General features: G+C 42.4%; 1 protein-coding gene across 3 annotated transcripts; it reads left to right on the top strand.

The window, feature by feature from the left end:
• Positions 1–1,798: 1,798 nt before the first annotated feature.
• letm2 (leucine zipper-EF-hand containing transmembrane protein 2) lies at positions 1,799–16,778 on the top strand. Of its 3 annotated transcripts, none has more exons than XM_041887941.2 (11): positions 1,799–2,192; positions 4,743–4,820; positions 5,356–5,830; positions 9,674–9,817; positions 10,101–10,244; positions 10,452–10,655; positions 11,026–11,145; positions 11,511–11,636; positions 13,943–14,062; positions 14,343–14,414; positions 14,767–16,778. In XM_041887941.2, exons 2-11 carry the CDS (start codon positions 4,774–4,776, stop codon positions 14,812–14,814), a joined length of 1,500 nt encoding a protein of 499 aa, XP_041743875.1. In that variant the 5' UTR covers positions 1,799–2,192; positions 4,743–4,773; the 3' UTR covers positions 14,815–16,778. The 3 variants fall into 3 exon arrangements, with proteins under 3 accessions (XP_041743875.1, XP_041743876.1, XP_041743877.1); XM_041887942.2 differs by having other exon boundaries at positions 1,800–2,192; positions 13,946–14,062; XM_041887943.2 differs by having other exon boundaries at positions 1,801–2,192; positions 13,943–14,056.

Raw genomic sequence — 16,778 nt, 5'->3', positions numbered from 1 at the left:
ACACAATGCTTGTGGCTCTAAACGCCATCAACAAATCATAATTTGAATGACCATCAACACAGTTTCTCAGTTTGACCCAGATTAAATTTGCAAGCCAAAATTGCCCATTGGTTTCATGGACAAGTCAAATATATTATGCTTACGCTTCAATTTAAAAAGCTAATTTCATTTAATTTAAGACAGGATAGCACACTCAGTAACACATGCCACTGTTTTCCTGGGAGGATTGGGATAAAGTAATGTGGCTCCAGCTCCAAAATTAGGCATAATGGATTAATTGAATCTAGATCCATGCAGCAAGCCCTATGTTCTTTTCTCTGGGAAGAAAAAAAACTGATTTAGCAGGTAATGTGAATAAGAACAGATTATCTGACACCAATCTGGCTATTAGGTTATTAATAATGAGGCCATCCTAATGATCTCAGCTAGTACAGAGTAGAGAAAGGAGTAGGAAAATGAATCAGAAGTGAAGTGAATCCATTAAGTTTGCCAAAATAGCTTAAATTCATGATTGACACGTTTTATTGAAATCCTTGTGCAGCATTACTAGCTCCCCCCATGGCATACGATGTCATTACCACTTGAACACTACTTTAAACTCTCAGCTGAAGCACTAGTAAAACAGGTTCAACCAGGCACCTCACTTATGCAAGGCATCAACCACTATCTGGGGTGAAGTTTCACCTAGGTATAGATCTAGGATCAGCTTACCCTCCCCCAATCCTAACCTTAACCATTAGTGGGGGAAATGCAATTGTGACCCAAGATCAGCATCTAGGGGAAGCTTTGCCCAACTCCATGCAAGGAATCAACCACCAGAGGGATACATATACCCTCCTCCCTCCCCTAAATCCCAGACGGGCGAGGCCTGCCATTTGGGATAGGACAGAATGTACTGTACTGTAGCTACCACCCACCTCCACTGGAGGAATACTCTGAACAGCAGGGCTTTGGCTTTAGCGGGGCCTAGTCAAAAATGAGGGAGAGCGAGAGAATGTAAGTACATTATGTTTGAATACACTACATTCATATTAAGAACTCTAGGAATGGAACCCACAATCCTGGTGTTGCAAGCGCCATGCTCTACCAACTGAGCCATACAGGACTTCATATTAACAGGTTATAATTTCCTGGCTTTTTTACAGAAGAATTGGTGCTAAGGCACAGACAAGTAGCTGATGCCTTTAGACTAAACTCGATAAAGACAGACCAGGAGGGAGGATTAGAATGAGGACCTAAAAAAACATTCTAAGGTTGTAATTAAATCAAACTGGGTTAACATGTGTCTCCTGTCCATTGTCTCCACAATGAGTGTGTCTCCTGACATTCAACCTCTGCAGAGTTTAGTAGTTTGCCTAAGGGCCCCCCCAATGTTATGAATCAGAGCATGGATGTTATTATGCAAGACAGAACAGAGTAGAGCAGAGGGCAACGATTGCAGAGGAAACTGTACATATGTAAATGTTACCGTACAGTATTAAACAATTTCATTAGCATGTTCCAGAAAGTGGAGGCTATTGTGTATCATAATGTACTGGAAAGTGTGGATGACTGCAGAATAATGAGTTACTACAGGTTACAAACACATGAGGGCGATGTTCTCTCATCAGTTTACTCGAAAGTGCTCTGGTGTCTTTAAGCCGGTAGGGGACGCTGGCGGGAAAATCGAAAGCGTCGAGGCACGTGTTTTTCGAGTCCTCCCGGAGTCAACTGATTGATCCGTGTTCCCTTTCGAGTGGCGTTTCCCGTGCTATCATTGGTGGGCAATGTTGTTAATCAACCACACACCTGCCTTCTCTTCCTCTCTGAACCCCCAGCAATAGAATGGTTTTGTCTAATATTAGTGGTCACTAGTTACCACAGCCACAAATTCATAAACATTAATACATATTCTTAAAATGTGATTTTAAACCTAACCACACTGCTAACCTTATGCCTAAACGTAACCTTAAATTAAGACCAAAAAGGTAATTTTTATTTTAATAAATGTTTACGATTATAGCCAATTGGTAACTAGTGGAAACTCTCAGTCTTTTACAGTCAGCAGCAGCCACACGATCTTTCACTGGTGAGTCAGTCATGAGTCAAATGGTCGCCATCTAGCAGAGGACATTTTTCACCCAGGACACGGAAAAGTACCAAGTATTTTTTAATGCGGATCATCTCGTGGAGGATAAATAACATTGACTTAGGTAAGCTACGTTGTCTAGGTCTAACGTTAGCCATCCGACCATCTTCCGTTGGATAAACATTACCGATTGAATAACTAGGATCATTATTAATTAAATTCGCGAACGAAAGTAGCTTAGAAGCTAACTAGCCACTTTCCAAACTATTACATTCAACCCAAACGTTGGGTAAAACAAGGTTAGTGAAAGGCACTTAAATCGAGTTCGCTTGTTCAATCCACTTCGAGCTTCTATCGCGAGCAACCACTTTTATCCAACAGATTTTCTTTGGCGATTACGGAAGCATTTATCACATTGTTATGTATAGCCAGCTAGCTAGTCACAGCTCTACATTTAGCTAGCTATATCGGGCCTTATGCCATATGTTTGTCTGAAGAAGCAGGAATAACATGGTGACCAAAGCGGCTCCGCGCGTATGTTGATTTTGTCTATCCACACCAGAAGCGTTCATGACACGTAGGTTAAAATACCTAAACCAACTGTGAACCAACTATATTAATTTGGGGACAGGTCGAACATTCATGGATATTTAGCTAGCTTACTGTTGCTAGTTCATTTGTCCTGGGAGATAAACACTGGGTTGTTATTTTACCTGAAATGCATATGATATGGTACTTTTTTTTTTGCTGGATCTTTGTAGAATTTTGACCCATTTTGAGTCACACAATCGTGTGTTCTTTACTCCGACAATTAATCCACAGATATAAAAGGGGAAACCTAGTTCGTTATCTTTGATTAATCACTCCTTTTTCATTCTTCTTTCGATTTTATATGGCGGTTGGCAACCAACTTTAAAGTGCATCACCACCACCAACTGGACTGGAGTGTGGACCTTGTTAATCTTTCAATGATACATTTACATGCACACTAATAATTCGATAGTAAACTGATTATGGCAGATTATGCAATAGTCATGTAAACACCTTACTCTGCTTATCTTAATCAGTTTAAGGTCAAAATCGAAGTAAACATACGCCGATTAAAACACCAGTTTTTCTTTAACAATCTTTCGAATTATTAGGACATGTAAACGCCTTAATCGGGGCGTTCCAGCGGTGCATTTGACCTGCGCATGTGTGCACCAGCCGAGCCAGCCTCCCTCTTTACTGTGAGTTCGGAAGAACTGAATGTATGCGTAGTAAAAATAGTTTTCACATACAAACTTTACATGTCCGAACTCCGAATCAAACATGCTTCCCAAAAATAACATGTTCGCTGTGGTAGAATGTTTATTTTGATTGACGATTTTCTGCGTTTAACAGAGTGCCATCAGGTAGCCTGATTTTCAGGTGTGTCCATGTAAACAGGATTATTAGGGGAATTGTCCTTCTTGCAATGCATGTAAACGTTTTAATCGAACTATTATATTAATCTGACTATTCACAATAATTGCATTATTGTGTGCATGTAACCGTACTCAATCACCCAATGTGGTTAGTATGCTCGTAAAAACCAATGAGTAGATGTGGAGAGGTGGGACTTGCACCAAGTTCTATTTTAGTGCCTGGCTATGCAGATGCCCGCGAGCAGTTTGGATGAAACGATTGAATAACATGTATGTGTACATTTATTTTTGCAACACTCATACACGCAACGCGGGCGGTTTGGTCAGCATGTAATAAAGCCATTAATGACCTGAAAAGCCTACACCTTAGTTGTCTGGCCTCTTCAACCAATACTACAGCTGCATCAATAACATTGTACAAATTGCAATTTGTAACATATTGTCCTAATTAATATTCGTAACATATTGTACGAATTGTAATTCCTAACGGGAAGTGTAGTTTTGTCGGGTAGAAGCACCCATAGCTGAATGTTTTCTTAACTCTATTTCTTGAACTGCATTGTTGGTTAAGAACTTGTAAGTAAGCATGTGACAAATACAAGTTGATTTGATCTGTGCAAAACTGCAACAGTTAGGATCTTTTTTTTATATGAAGGATTATTTGTCGCTGATGAAAGATAAGGGCCATATGTTTCGAAAGCCGTATCGCAAGCAATTATTATTGACGCTTCTAAACGTTAAAACTCATGGTCGGGATTGTAGTTCGCATGAGCCAGTCGTGGGCAACGCTAATGGCTAAAACTGTAGGGAGAAGGCAAAATGCTGCCTAGAGTTTTCGAGAGCTACGTCTACCCCTAAGTCCAGGTTGCAGCAACTTTAATGCTGCAGTGTGTCATGTCAACAGAAATTGTTCTTCTGTTGTGTTCGCTAACTACTATAAACACAATATATTATTTATTACATCAATGATTGTCTAGTTACCCTTAATTTAGCCAGTTATTAGATATGCCTATCTAACTAGCTTAGGCAGCTGATAGTGCATGGGCTCTAGATCTGCACAATCGTCTAGGCCTTCTCGCCATTAGAGGTAGTTAATGAGGAAAATGATGCCTTTGCAGCTGAATGGAGGATGCTTTATGTACTAGCCGTCCCAAGTGTATTACCGGGAATGCACATCAAGCCTAGACAATAGTGCATGGGCGCTAGTTGTGCACAATCGTCTACCCAGGCTACTATCTAACCAGTTTATTAAATGTGTATATATATAGCTATTTCAGGACGACAAGACCTTATCACGTCATGGTAGTGTTTGGATCTCAGGTGCTGATTGCTGTGACTAGATCAAGGTGAGATGAGATAAAACATAGTGGATATGTGCAGACTAGAGCCATATATTTATTTATTTATATATATATATATTTATAGATAAATATATGGCTGTGGATGTGTATTACTCCACTATATTTTATTGTATTATATTAGCTATGACAGGAAACATTATATACAATGTTGTATGTTATAAAATGCCTTTATATTTTGCAGGGCTCTACAGTGTGACCATTTTACTCATATATTAGCCTAAATACTTTGCTGTGCGACCTGGAATTTCTATTTAGGAGCACCAGTGCGCCTAGAAAAATGAAGGATTTTAACTTTATTATCTCAAATATTTTTCATTGTGCTCCTAACTTTCTTAGGTGCACTCGTGCTTCTTGTAAAAAAAAATGTCAGTGTAGAGCCCTGTTTTGGTTAATGTCTACCTCTTATCGGTTTTGCATGTTTAATTAAAAAATCAATTTAATTCATTAGTATATTTGGATACATTGACATTGTAAATACAAATGTGACAATATTGGCCTAACAATTTACATGTTTTTTTAGGGGATCCTATTTATTATCCAAAAGGCCCAACTGCGCCGCTCTCCCATCCACGGCATGCATTCGCTACCTATCAGATGTCTCTAACCAGACTGCCCTACCATCACACGGACCCAGGCCCATTTTACACAGATGTACGGCGAACTACCTGCGGCGCCATGGCTGCGTTCCAGTTCGCTTTTTTCACGAGTCCTGCGCTAGGCTCCAGGAAGTAAAGGCCTCTCCAGCCGAAACTCCCCCGTCCCCAGCAGAGACTAGAGTCCCAGTCCCCACTGCCGCAGCCCCGCAGGCTGCCCCTACTCCAAACAACTCCCCAGACAGAGTGGTAGCGCCTAAGTCAATTGGGCAGAGAGTAGTGGACGAGCTAAAGCACTACTATCATGGATTTCGGTTGCTTGGGATCGACACGAACATCGCAGGGAGGATGGGGTGGAGGTTACTACACGGCCAACAGCTCACGAGGAGAGAGCGCAGAAGGGTAAGGCAAAACTTAATCCACAGGTACCTTCTATGCACACCTCTGTATTGATACTCAAGGAAAGGATAGAGGTTAGAGAATTGAGTGGAGTGATTCTCTGGCTGTCAGCCTGTTGCCTGCTGATTTGCTATTAGCCCTAGCATTGCAGTCATGTAACTGTTGCCAATTTGCCGTAGAAAGCTGCTGAGCAACTACCGGTATGTCACCTATGGGCGATTCTTTTTTTTTTTTTTGTATCACAGATTTGTTCAGGCAATTCTAACATAGATACTTAATTGGGAGGAAGGATGTTTAACATTCTTTTTACATTTGTATCACAAAATGTTTTTATTCAAAATCATGATGAAAGTGGCCCTTTCAGGCCTTTTTTAGACCTATACATGCCTCCTGTAAGACCCTATGATCCGTGAACCATACATGGTACAGACAACATCTGGGTGTTATTAAACTCCTTATAGTGTGCTTTAAAATATGGAGTATGTCTATATTCTGAAATAAACATTTTCACATTAATTTATTCATATCTCATATCAAAAAGTAACCTTTTTGATTTAGCATTTATTTTTAAATTGTTTGGAACAATATACTCTTCATCCAGCACATCACATTTCCAGAGTGGATGGCCTCCCGAGTGGCGCAGCGGTCTAAGGCACTGCATCGCAGTGCTATAGGCGTCACTACAGATCCGGGTTAGATGCCAGGCTGTGTCGCGACCGGGAGACCCATGAGGCAGCGCACAATTGGCTCAGCGTCGTCCGGGTTAGGGGAGGGTTTGGCCTGCTGGGATGTCCTTGTCCCATCGCGCTCTAGCAACTCCTTATGGCGGCCGGGCGCATGCACAGTTGCCAGCTGTACAGTGTTTCCTCTGACACATTGATGCGGCTGGCTTCCGGGTTAAGCGAGCAGAGTGTCAAGAAGCAGTGTGGCTTGGCGGGGTCATTTTTCGGAGGACACATGGCTCTCGACCTTCGCCTCTCCCGAGTCCGTACGGGAGTTGCAGCGATGGGACAAGACTGTAAATACCAATTGGATATCACAAAATTGGGGAGAAAAAAAGGGTAAAAAGTACCCAAAAAAATTAATACACAGTGGGCTCTCTGCTACTTTTGAAGAAATTATAAATGTTATACATAAATTGACATCATAGGACATTAACCAATCACAGCCCTCCTGTAGGATTGCACATTCAACAAATCCCCAGCAGAGGAAGTTCCCTTTGAATCCATTTTCTCATTCACTGTGTTGGTGGTGCTGATAAAATTGATCATAACTTTAAAAGTAGCCGCGAGCCCACTCTGGAAATGTGATGTACTTGTAGAGTATATTGTTTAAAACAATATGTCTAAAAATGAACACAATCTAAAAGGGTACTTTTGAGATACAAAAATAGTTTAGGGCAATGCTGGAATGGAATCGCCCCTATGTGACCTCCATTGACCGACCGTGTGAATTGAGTGACAAACACCTGGTTATTTGTTAACAATGTGTTGTCAGCACTTTCCGTAATGAAGAAATTGGGATGGGTGGGTGCATTATAAAACATGCATTTAGCGCTTAATCTTTTCCTTCTCCTGTACAGCGAAACTCAGCACTTTCCTGTTGCTAAATGAGAGATTTCAACTGGTGGTCGTAGATCTCTCATAAAAATTTGATAGCACTTTTAGTAGCGCACTACCGTGATAGAAATAAAATGACTATACAATATGTAGGCCAGACCCATATACAGTACATTCGGAAAGTATTCAGACCCCTTGACTTTTTCCACATTTTGTTATGTTACAGCCTTATTGTAAAATTGATGAAATTATTTTTTTTCCCCTCATCAATCTACAGACAATACCCTATAATGACAAAGCGAATGTTTTTTTGTTGCAAATGTATTACAAATAAAACACAGAAATACCTTATTTACATAAGTATTCAGACCCTTTGCTATGAGACTCAAAATTGAGCTCAGGTGCATCCTGTTTCCATTGATCATCCTTGAGATGTTTCTGCACCTTGATTGGAGTCCGCCTGTGGTACATTTAATTGATTGGACATGATTTGGAAAGGCACACACCTGTCTATATAAGGTCCCACAGTTGACAGTGCATGTCAGAGCAAAAACCAAGCCATGAGGTCGAAGGAATTGTCTGTAGAGCTCCGAGACTGCATTGCGTCGAGGCACAGCTTTGGGGAAGGGTAACAAAAAATGTCGGCAGCATTGAAGGTCCCCAAGAACACAGTGGCCTCCATCATTCTTAAATGGAATAAGTTTGGAACCACCAAGACTCTTCCTAGAGCTGGCTGCCCGGCCAAACTGAGCAATCGGGGGAGAAGGGCCTTGGTCAGGGAGGTGACCAAGAACCCGATGGTCACTCTGACAGAGCTCCAGAGTTCCTCTGTGGAGATGGGAGAACCTTCCAGAAGGACAACCATCTCTGCAACACTCCACCAATCAGGCCTTTATGGTAGAGTGGCCAGACGGAAGCCACTCCTCAGTAAAAGGCACGACAGCTCGCTTGGAGTTTGCCAAAATGCACCTAAAGACTCTGACCATGACGAACAAGATTCTCTGGTCTGATGAAACCAAAATTGAACTCTTTGGCCTGAATGCCAAGCGTCACGTCTGGAGGAAACCTGGCACCATCCCTACGATGAAGCATGGTGGTGGCATCATTGTGCTGTGGGGATGTTTTTCAGCGGCAGGGACTGGGAGGCTAGTCAGGATCGAGGGAAAGATGAACGGAGCAAAGTACAGAGAGATCTTTGATGAACACCTGCTCCAGAGCACTCAGGACCTCAGACGGGAGTGAAGGTTGACCTTACAACAGGACAACGATCCTAAGCACACAGCCAAGACAATTCAGGAGTGGCTTCGGGCAAGTCTCTGAATGTCCTTGAGTGGCCCACCCAGAGCCTGGACTTGAACCCGAACTAACATCTCTGAAGAGACCTGAAAATAGCTTTGCAGCGACGCACCCCATCCAACCTGACAGAGCTTGCCAATGGTGCTTCAACAAAGTACTGAGTAAAGGGTCTGAATACTTATGTAAATGTGATATTTCAGTTTTATTTATTTATATAAATTTGCAAACATTTCTAAACCTGTTTTGGCTTTGTCATTATGGGGTATTGTGTGTAGATTGAGGGGGGAAAAAAAACTATTTTATCCGTTTTAGAATAAGGCTGTAACGTAACAAAATGTGGAAGAAGTCAAGGGGTCTGAATACTTTCCGAAGGCACTGTACTTAGACTATAAATATATTGCTCTAATGTAGGCGCTGGGCATCACTTAATCTGTTCAATTCATATCTATCCGCATAATCGTTGTGGCCTACAAAGTAATCCCCAGGAGTACAACTCCATTCATATTAAACAACAGCCTACCCATTGTTTGATCATTGTGACCTACTCCTTCTCATTTATCCAACTTAATTCCATCATTGTCATTTAATTTAGCATTGATTAGAAATCTCCCACTTCACTTGCTACACATGGAGCCTCTGACGGTAGTGATGCTTTGATTTGACCGACAATAACAAGCTACACGCGTGAAATATAGGCTACCGGTATGTCTTTTTTATGGGGCGCACTCATAAAAACTGTCATAAAACTGTTTTATAAAATTGTCTGTCATATTCTATCCTTGTATGTAGCAATGTCACAGATAATTGTATTTTAGACAGCCTTTTCATTAGAATAGGCCTATTATTACTTTATTTTTTTTGTCTAACAAATGAATACTCTTGCAAGTAATAACTGTGCCCATCCCTATTTGAGAGGGGTTGGAATAAAGCAAAAGACAAACAATGCACCTTCGACTATAAAGTCATCTTCTTCCTCTGTTCCCTCCTCCAGTTGATGAGGACATGTGCGGACCTGTTCCGGTTGGTCCCCTTCAGCTTGTTCATCATCGTGCCCTTCATGGAGTTACTCCTGCCAGTCTTCCTCAAACTCTTCCCAGAGATGCTGCCCTCTACTTTTGAGACAGAGTCAAAGAAGGCAAGTGGGGAAGGGGGTCTCCAGAGTAGCCAGCTAACCCAGCTCTGCATAATATTGTATTGTCAAATTCTGTGATAAATCAAATATATTGGTTTACGATATTGATACTGCATAGACTTATGGTGTCATTGTTTAGACAGAGGTCAACAGCTGGACTCTCTAGAAGTTCTTTTTAAAAGGGTAGATAAAAAAAAAAAAAAAAAATCTGTATCCCTGGACATTCCGTTCATGTATGGATTGCATGTGTTTGATGGACAACATGTTTCCTGTGTGTCTCTGTCAGGAGGAGAAGCAGAAGAAGGGTCTGGCTGCCAAGCTGGAGCTGGCTAAGTTCCTCCAGGAGACCATTGGTGAGATGGCACTGAGGAACAAAGCCAAGGCGGCAGGGAGCGACGAGACCCAGAAGTTCTCTACCTACGTCCAAAAGGTGAGTCAAAGGCCAGGGTTATGGACTGTTTTCTTCTGTTTCGTGCATATGCATGAACGCGACCTAGGTCCCAAAACAATTCCTTGCCCCCAGGTACTACTAGACAGGTGTAAGCAATATGGTGATGAAGGTTTTGTTCAGGGTCAAAAGGTCATTGGCACAACCATTGCAAGCATTTCCTCATACTGTCCTGTTTGCCCTCTTCAGATGCGCCATGCAGGAGAGCAGCCCAGCACCAAGGACATCGTCAAGTTCTCCAAGCTGTTTGAGGACGAGTTGACCCTAGAGCACCTGGAGCGCCCCCAGCTGGTGGCTCTGTGTAAGCTGCTGGAGCTGCAACCCATAGGAACCAACAACCTGCTGCGCTTCCAGCTCAAGATGCAGCTCCGCACCATCAAAGCCGATGACCAGGTGAGGACAGGAGAGGAGGAGTGTATTGTCTTCCAAATCGACCGCTACCCTCTTGGGCATTAATATAGACTTGAAAGGAGATCTGTAAAATAACTACTAAATGGAAGCGTAAAATGTGCTGTTAGTTATAGCTGTAAATAAAGTTAGCTGAAAACGTATTAGTGAAAAAAAGGCTTTTGTTTTTACAGTGCAAATTAGAGCCATTTGTGTAACTGTATTTGTTTTACTGACTCTTATGAAACTGTTTAACTAGGCCATGTGTCTTTGCCGGATCACACGAGGGTGTTGGGTGTCGTTGTTCTTTTTCTGCTGGCCAGCCGGAACATGTTGGCAGAGTACGGTTCTGTAATATCTCTGTGTGTGTCTATAGATGATTGCCACAGAAGGCGTGGCAGCCATGAGTGTGTCAGAGCTGCAGGTGGCGTGTCGTAGCCGGGGAATGAGGTCGCTGGGGCTGACGACCGAGCAACTCACGCAGCAACTGCAACAGGTACGTCCTCCTCCTCTAACCCTCCAACCTACACTGCTCCTCCCCCACACCTAGCAGGCTGTTAGCATGTGAAAGGAATGGCTACCTGCTGAGCTCCTGTCTCACTAGTTTCAATCCCAGTTTTAACACTCCCTCCAGCTATTTTTTCTTTTTAACACAACTGCAAACTTCAAGGAGTTGGCCATTCAAGGAGTTTGCATGGGGTTGGTCTGATGGGTTATTCATTGTCACCTTCAATGACCTAGATGACAACAACCACATAAAACAGATAGAGCTAAATACACACAAGCTGCAGCAAATGCATAACTCAACCAGGGACAACCATGCACTAGCAATTAAGGTAACTTCTGTCTCTCTTCTGTCAGTGGTTGGATCTTCACCTGAAGGAGAATGTTCCTCCATCTCTCCTGCTGCTGTCCCGTGCTATGTACCATACCGACCTCACGCCCAAGCCTCCTGTCATCCCCCCCATCGTCAAACTGGAAGTGGAGGTAAGGGGCTGAAGTTGGCAACTAAAGCAAGGGTCATGATCAATATAAACGCTTAGGTCAGGGCCAAAAAAGAAAGGGTGATGGCATCACCCATAAGACTGCTACAACAAGTTAGTTTGAATTTATAGTGCTCTTATGTATTAAAAAAGCTGACATGATTCGTATGTTGCAGGTGCCTCAGTATAAACTTAGTTTTCAGTTACAGAAAGCATATTCTGTTGTTTTCTTGACTACTCCTATTGTCTGACAAACTGGGATTAGCATTAGAAGTGTACTAAAAGGAGGAAATACACTGCTCAAAAAAATTAAGGGAACACTAAAATAAAACATCCTAGATCTAAATGAAGGAAATAATCTTATTAAATACTTTTTTCTTTACATAGTTGAATGTGCTGACGACAAAATCACACAAAAATTATCAATGGAAATCAAATGTATCAACCCATGGAGGTCTGGATTTGGAGTCACCCTCAAAATTAAAGTGGAAAACCACACTACAGGCTGATCCAACTTTGATGTAAGATCCTTTAAAACAAGTCAAAATGAGGCTCAGTAGTGTGTGTGGCCTCCACGTGCATGTATGACCTCCCTACAACGCCTGGGCATGCTCCTGATGAGGTGGCGGATGGTCTCCTGAGGGATCTCCTCCCAGACCTGGACTAAAGCATCCGCCAACTCCTGGACAGTCTGTGGTGCAACGTGGCGTTGGTGGATGGAGCGAGACATGATGTCCCAGATGTGCTCAATTGGATTCAGGTCTGGGGAACGGGCGGGCCAGTCCATAGCATCAATGCCTTCCTCTTGCAGGAACTGCTGACACACTCCAGCCACATGAGGTCTAGCATTGTCTTGCATTAGGAGGAACCCAGGGCCAACTGCACCAGCATATGGTCTCACAAGGGGTCTGAAGATCTCATCTCGGTACCTAATGGCAGTCAGGCTACCTCTGGCGAGCACATGGAGGGCTGTGCGGCCCCCCAAAGAAATGCCACCCCACACCATGACTGACCCACCGCCAAACCGGTCATGCTGGAGGATGTTGCAGGCAGCAGAACGTTCTCCACGGCGTCTCCAGACTATAACGTCTGTCACATGTGCTCAGTGTGAACCTGCTTTCATCTGTGAAGAGCACAGGGCGCCAGTGGCGAATTTGCCAATCTTGGTGTTCTCTGGCAAATGCCAAACGTCCTTCACAGTGTTGGGCTGTAAGCACAACCCCCACCTGTGGACGTCGGGCCCTCATTACACCCTCATGGAGTCTGTTTCTGACCGTTTGAGCAGACACATGCACATTTGTGGCCTGCTGGAGATCATTTTGCAGGGCTCTGGCAGTGCTCCTCCTGCTCCTCCTTGCACAAAGGCGGAGGTAGCAGTCCTGCTGCTGGGTTGTTGCCCTCCTACGGCCTCCTCCACGTCTCCTGATGTACTGGCCTGTCTCCTGGTAGCGCCTCCATGCTCTGGACACTACGCTGACAGACACAGCAAACCTTCTTGCCACAGCTCGCATTGATGTGCCATCCTGGATGAGCTGCACTACCTGAGCTACTTGTGTGGGTTGTAGACTCCGTCTCATGCTACCACTAGAGTGAAAGCACCGCCAGCATTCAAAAGTGACCAAAACATCAGCCAGGAAGCATAGGAACTGAGAAGTGGTCACCACCTGCAAAACCAGTCCTTTATTGGGGGGTGTCTTGCTAATTGCCTATAATTTCCACCTGTTGTCTATTCCATTTGCACAACAGCATGTGAAATGTATTGTCAATCAGTGTTGCTTCCTAAGTGGACAGTTTGATTTCACAGAAGTGTGATTGACTTGGAGTTACATTGTGTTGTTTAAGTGTTCCCTTTATTTTTTTGAGCAGTGTAGTACTGGAAGGTTTTATAATGGTACTTTTAGGCACACTGTGCCCTGAAACATGTGACTCCTTAGAGAGAATGTTTCACCTGAGGAGAAATGGCAAGTCATGTTGCTGACATGGCGGAACTTTACAGTAAAAATAATATTCTGTTTATGTGTTCTGTAAGTGCTCTCAACAACCTTCCTAGATAAGAATGCCTGAGAGTAGACAGTTGCTAAGTAACCTGCCACAATAAGATCGATGGCAAAGTGTTCTAGTGGGCTGAGCTATCGTTATGTAATGGCTAAATTCCCGGGCTCAACTGTATTTTTGCATCATCCACTCCCTCTATCTGCTAACTCCAAAATTACCCAATAATGCCCAAATCACACCAGTTGACCGAGAAACTGAACCGAAGAATAGGCTAAATTCAACATTGAATTGATCCCCTCTTCTTGTTCTCCCCAGCAGCAAGTCGCCGCCCCCTCTCCTGCAGAGATCGAAGCCCCTGTCAAAGACAAGCCCATGTCTGCGTCACTAGAAGAGCTGGTGGACTCTGCCCCCATTATAATGGACAGAAAGGTACAGGTTTGTACACACTGGACGCGCTTCTAAACTACACGGTCAACGGGGTCCACTTCCATTCAGTCCATTTATCTGTCTTTATTGATGGGGATTGATTGTTTCTGTTGATGTAGACACTTCTTCTCCTTCTGTGTAAAACACGAAGAGAACATCCTAGCAACGTTTGTTTGCGTGGCAATAAAGTTTTCTGATTTTGAATTCGGAAATTAAATCCCAAAGCAAGAAGTGTAAGCATACAGACACACTGACATTTCCTCATTCTTGGATTGCCTTATCTTTTCAGGTGGAGAGCGTTTTGGATAAAGCCGGGATTGTGGAATTGGAGATGCCGTCACCAGAAGCTCAGTTAATACATGTACGTTTGAGTGGGAGACATTTCATTCCATGGTTTTGTGTACAATGTTTTTGGAAAGCGATACAGGAGCAGAAGGTAGGCAAGTCCAAGGGGCATTCAGTGGGATTTGTAATGGTCCTTTGTTTAGAGTCCACCCTTATCGATTGTTGTATTTCACAAAGCTGCATCAATATGTTAGTCACTCTTTTTGGAGGTATTGACTCTGTTATATACCATGCCATTTCAAGTTGAAATGTTCTGCTGTTCTCACTGATCATTTTCATTAATGATATCTAGTCAACCTATTGGTTCTTGAAGAATATAACATACTTGGCTTAGCTCTTTGCTCATATTATCTATCCTCCATTTTCAGGCAAAAGGTGCTGAGTTGGCTGCCAAGATGGCTGCCAAGGGGATGTGAAGGCCTCCCCACACTACTGGGTCCAACACTCACCAGCTGCGTAGACTGCTGAAGGAAGCTACAATCCCAAGCCCCATTCCCTCTTTCACTCCTGGTTTAGGGAAGCCATCGTGGCACCCTTTTTAGTCAAGTAAACAGAGGAAAGGATGAGATGTAGCTAGACAGTTGGAGGCGGTCGTGGCTTACTATCTATCATCCAAGAGGACTAGTCTGATCCCAAGAAACGACAACGGAGAATAAGTGAGAGGGTCACTTTAAATGTATTGCTTCCTTCATCATCTGAACTGCTAATTTGCTTCACTCCATCAGGTGGGATATTGCTAAACTGTTGTAAGATCTGTATCAAATATCAGTCTTTTTTTGCTCTGGAACAGAACATCATGTTCTGTGATTTGAACTACGGTAAACGTGTCACTGTAACAGTAGCACATTTTTGGTATAATATCATGTTTAATAGAATCATCAGTCTCATCATTTATGCTAGCAAAACTGTATCCTGTACATTTGTAAATACGTTGAATGTATGATATTGTATACTTGCCCCTGCTTTGTGTAGTCCACTGGGCCATACTCTAAGCTTAGTCTAAGGGGCGTCAATCCTACTACAGATTTATTAAGACAAAATTATGGGACGTTCCTGTTATTAGTTGGTGAACACATTGTTAAAGGTAAGCTTGAGGTCATTAGAATTTCCCTCATACAGGGGAATGTAATGTTCACTCCTCTGGGATATTTTTGTTAGCCTGCTAGCTGCTACTACGTTTCCAGGTTACTACGTACGCCAGGTCTGCGTATTGGCTGAACCTGCAGTCTGAATCAAAATGTGTTTTATATTTTGGGTTTGCTTTATTTAAAGGGGTAACATGGTATGCTGTGTACCCATGTAGATGCATACCTTAAAAAATCATGGTGCCCATAATATAAAAAAAGAACTTCCTTTTTTTTTATACATATACAAATCTGAACAAGTGTACTTTCATTTTTTTATATGTAAAATATTAATAAGTTACTATAAAAACAACCCATTTATTTGATTAACCTTTACGCAATTCGATTCCAAGCTTGTAAATTGCCTAAAACATGTGGGACTCAAGTTTAGTTGATACATTTTAATTTGGGGAGAACCACTTGTCCAATTGCTCTTTAGGTGGAGATGTGTATAATTTATTTGAAATTGGTCAGAAGTAAAAAAAAATATTTCACATACCTGTTATTACAATTATTTTCCCTATGGAAAATAATCAACGCCCTTCTAATTCGAAGGCCACCAACTCAAGTTACAAGTCATCTATGCTAGTTAGTTTTAACTAATTTGAATTGGACATTTTTCAATGTCTTTCCCCAAGGGCTCAAAAACAGACCTTTGTCAAACAGTTTATATATTCTTGCTTTCTTTTTGGTGTTTAGTTTTTGTCATTTTCAGCCTATAAGGCAATAGGTGCTCGTTCCATTTAACTCAATACCTCGGGAACTCAACTGTAGACTTCCAGAAAGTTTTAACTTGTGATCTTCCACCTCAAGTGAATTACAGTGAAATGGAGCAATCTTCAGTTTTCGGATCAATAAGAATCCTACATGCCTCCAGAAAAATGGAAGACGTTTAATTTCAATTTTAAAGGTGCCATTTCAGTCAACAAACCTATGTCCTACTTTATTGTGTCTTAAAGGAAGCATCTTGACGCTGTTACTCAACTGATCCAGTTAGCAATCTCAGACATAACATAATGACCACATCTTCTTAACTAGATTTGCACTGAATTGCCTTTGTAAATTGTGGATCTTTGGCTGGAGAACACCTTTCTTGCAATTTCTTAGATGGTGGTTTTAGAACTAATATCGGGGGTGTAGAATGTCTAGAGACTACGTAGCAGAATTCCTATTTTTTGTAATTGACATACAGTACCAGTCAAAAGTTTGGACACACCTACTCATTCAAGGGTTTTTCTTTATTTTGACTATTTTTT

The sequence above is a fragment of the Coregonus clupeaformis genome, chromosome 10 (assembly GCF_020615455.1).
Source record: "Coregonus clupeaformis isolate EN_2021a chromosome 10, ASM2061545v1, whole genome shotgun sequence".
NCBI lineage: Eukaryota > Metazoa > Chordata > Actinopteri > Salmoniformes > Salmonidae > Coregonus > Coregonus clupeaformis.
The sequence above is the reverse complement of the archived record's forward strand: the minus strand, read 5'-3'. Positions and strand labels throughout refer to the sequence as shown.